At 51.7% G+C, this 3,327-nt stretch overlaps 1 protein-coding gene across 7 annotated transcripts in view; it reads left to right on the top strand.

Moving 5' to 3' along the window:
- Positions 1-3,175, top strand: part of Dnajc4 (DnaJ heat shock protein family (Hsp40) member C4) — a 5,975-nt gene extending 2,800 nt beyond the window's left edge. For 3 of the 7 annotated variants that reach the window (XM_029566368.1, XM_029566367.1, XM_008838957.3), the window contains 4 exons: positions 930-1,114; positions 1,204-1,368; positions 2,793-2,879; positions 2,968-3,129. In XM_029566368.1, the coding sequence (XP_029422228.1) occupies positions 930-1,114; positions 1,204-1,368; positions 2,793-2,879; positions 2,968-3,076 (546 nt within the window). In that variant the 3' untranslated portion in view covers positions 3,077-3,129. Of the gene's footprint in view, positions 1-929; positions 1,115-1,203; positions 1,369-2,792; positions 2,880-2,967 lie in introns of all 7 variants that reach the window. The other 4 variants (XM_029566366.1, XM_008838958.3, XM_029566365.1 and 1 more) reach the window with 3 other exon arrangements.
- Positions 3,176-3,327: the final 152 nt, after the last annotated feature.

The following is a 3,327-nucleotide window of genomic DNA, read 5'->3' as shown; positions in this document are numbered from 1 at the left end:
TTTGAGACAGGGTCTCTCTGTAGCCCCAGCTGTCCTAGAACTCACTATCCAGACCAGGCTGGCCTCAAACTCACAAAGATCCACCTGCCTCTGCCTCCCAAGTGCTGGAATTAAAGGCATGCACCACCATGCCTGGCTGCTAGTTGTTGTTTTTAAAAGATTTTATTTATTATTTTTATTGTATACATATGGGTGTATTGCCTACATGTATGTATGTATGTATGTATGTATGCGTACCCGTGTCATGTAATGCCTGAGGAGGTCAGAAGATGGTGTAAGATCCCCTGAACCTAGAGTTTCAGACAGTTGTTAGTTGCTATGTGGGTTCTGGGAATTAAACCCAGGTCCGCTGTAAGAGCAGTCTGTGCTCTTAACTGCTGAGCTATCTCTCTGGCCTGTTTTTTTTTGTTGTTGTTGTTGTTGTTGTTTTTTTAATTTACTATTTCTATTTTATGTACATGAATGTTTGCCTGAAATGCCCCCAGAGGCCAGAAGAGGGGATCCCCTGGAACTGGTGTTACGAAGTTGTTAGCTGTCATGTGGGTGAACGGCAAACTGTCCACCATGTGGGTACTGGCAATTGAACCCAGGTCCTCTGCAAGAGCAACCAGGGCTCTTAACCACTGAGCCATCTCTCTAGCCACCTGGTTGATTTCTTTTTTTACTTCCTTGTTGGTGCTTGAAAAACCAGGGCTAGGTAATATGGAGTTAGTGGGAGGTCAGTAAGATGGAGAGAGCTTGGATGAGGGGCAGGAATCTGCAGTTCCCAATTCTCTGGCCTTCTGGAGGATTGGATAAGCCTGTGAGTGAGGGTCAGTGTCCAGGCAGGATCTTTGGGAGTGATGTCAGCCTGTATGGGTGGACTTCCTCAGGATGGTCCTGGGAAGAGACATGGAAAATGAGATAAGGGGACCCCTACCTTACCCCAGCTACACCCTGACCGAGACCCTGGGAACCCAGCCCTGCACAGCCGCTTTGTGGAGCTGAATGAGGCATACCGAGTGCTTAGCCGTGAGCAGAGCCGTCGTAACTACGACTACCGGCTCCGTTCTGCCAGCCCCCCAAAGTCTCCAGGGACCACAACCCAACACAAGTCTGCCCGACACACTTACAGGTACAGTAGTTCTGCTCCTCTTGTGCCCTCCCCACTCTTCTACGGAGCCTCATATCCCTGTTGTTTCTCCCCCTTTTTTTGCTCCCCAGCAGCTCCTGGGAACCCCCCAATGCACAATACTGGGCCCAGTTTCACAATGTGAGGCCACAGGGGCCCAGGTCGAGGCAGCAGCAACGTGAACACAACCAGCGGGTACTGGGTTACTGCCTCCTGCTCATGCTGGCAGGCATGGGCCTGCACTACGTTGCCTTCAGGTGCCTCCCTATCCTCATCAGGTGCTAGGCAGAGGGTGGGGATAGGGGTGGTCAGGCAGCCACAGCAGCCCATGGTCTTCATACCTTGTCTCTCTCAAGCTAAGAACTTTATAAAATCAGTCTTTGCAGCCTCTCTGCTCAATTAAGCAGCAGTGGTACATGAAAGGGCTAAATTTTTTTCAGTTTCTTATAATTTGAATGTTAATCTTTGGGGCTGGTTGCCAGAGAGGCTAGAACCATCTAAAACTGTACATAAGAAACACATACATAGGGTTGGGGATATAGCTCAGTTGGAGAGTGCTCACCTAGCGTGCACAAAGCTCTGGGGTCTATCCCTAGCATTGTATAAACCAGGTACATTTGTGCACATCTCTAATCCCATGACTCAAGAGGTGGAGGTAGAAGGATCAGAAGTTTAGGGGCTGGAGAGATGGTCCAGCAGTTAAGAAGACTTGCTGCCAGGGCTGGAGAAATGACTCTGGTTAAGAGCACTGGCTGCTCTTGCAGAGGATCTAGCTTTGATTTCCTAGCACCCACATAGCAGCTAACAACTGTCCTTAACTCTAGTTCCAGGAGTCCCGACACCCTCTTTTGGCCTCTGTGGGCATTGCATGCATGGGTGCACTTCTGCAGATGCAGGCAAAACCTTCATACACATTAAATAATACATTAAAAACAAAAACAAAAACAAAACCCCACTTGCTGCTGAAGCCTGGTGTGGTGGTGCACACATTTAATCTCAGCACATGGGAGGCAGAGGCAGGTGGATCTCTGTGAAGTCCATCCTGGTCTACACAGCAAGTTTCAGGCCAGCCAGGGCTATATAGTGAGATCCTGTCTCAAAAAAAGTGCTTTTGTAGAGGACCAGCATCCGTGTGGTAACTCAGATCCCAGTGATTGAATACCATCTTCTGCCCTTTGGGGGCACCCATACCATGTAACATACCCACAGAACTCAATAAAAAAAAGTTCAAGGTCATCCTCAGCTACCTGCAACCCTGTCTAAAAACAGAAAAATGGAGAGGAATGGGACAAGTGCACCGGAGAGGTGCTCATGTGCAGTCAGGCCTTGCCCCCACTCTCTCTGCAGCAAAGAAGCCAGAGGGATGATATCCACTGCCAGTACTGCCTAGTTAAATGATGGAGATAGACAGTCCCTTTCTAATCTCCTGGGGAGGAGCACCCCTATGTTCAGAGCTGCTTCACCAACCTTCACCAGGACAGCCAGACACTTGGGGCACCACTCCCCAGCATGGACCTGGGCTACTTGGTGTTCTTCTCGTCACCTTATTACAGACACTGTGTGTTAGGCTGAGAGATGCAAAGTTTTAGGAGAGACTAGTAACTAGAATCTGGTGGAGGACAGCAGGGCTCCAGGGACAGGGAGTTCTGGAGACCCCAGGGTAATTGCAATCCCCTTGCAGGAAGTTGGAGCAGGTGCACCGGAGTTTCATGGATGAAAAGGATCGGATCATCACAGCCATCTACAACGACACCCGGGCCAGGGCCAGGTCTGTCCCTGCTCTATCCTGCCTTGCTCTCTGTTCCAGTGCCACGTTCCAGGTCCGGTCCTGATCACCCAGGCGCTCTTTCCTCCAGGGCCAACAGAGCCAGGATCCAGCAGGAACGCCGGCAGAGGCAGCAGCCCGGGGCACCCTCCCTGCCTCCGGAAGGCCCCAGGATGGTGCCCCGGGACAACAGCCCTTGATGGCTTCACCTAGATGGAACCTGCCAGGTCCCCTCTTTGCTGCCTGTCCAGGAGAGCACACTTCCCACAACCCGTGCAATAAAGTACTCGCAGACTTTTCTCCAGCCTGCTTCTTCAGTCCGTGCGTCCCCACGCGTGAGGTTGTCCTCGAGGGACAGCGTCCAGTCCTCTGGGCTGCACATCCCCTCTCCCCTGCAGCAGCGGGAGGGGGGTGTGTGGAGGGGAAGGGCCCGCCCCCGCCCCCGCCGCCC

This window comes from Nannospalax galili, unplaced genomic scaffold, assembly GCF_000622305.1.
Source record: "Nannospalax galili isolate Female #2095 unplaced genomic scaffold, S.galili_v1.0 scaffold1659, whole genome shotgun sequence".
NCBI classification, from domain to species: Eukaryota; Metazoa; Chordata; class Mammalia; order Rodentia; family Spalacidae; genus Nannospalax; species Nannospalax galili.
The sequence above is the reverse complement of the archived record's forward strand: the minus strand, read 5'-3'. Positions and strand labels throughout refer to the sequence as shown.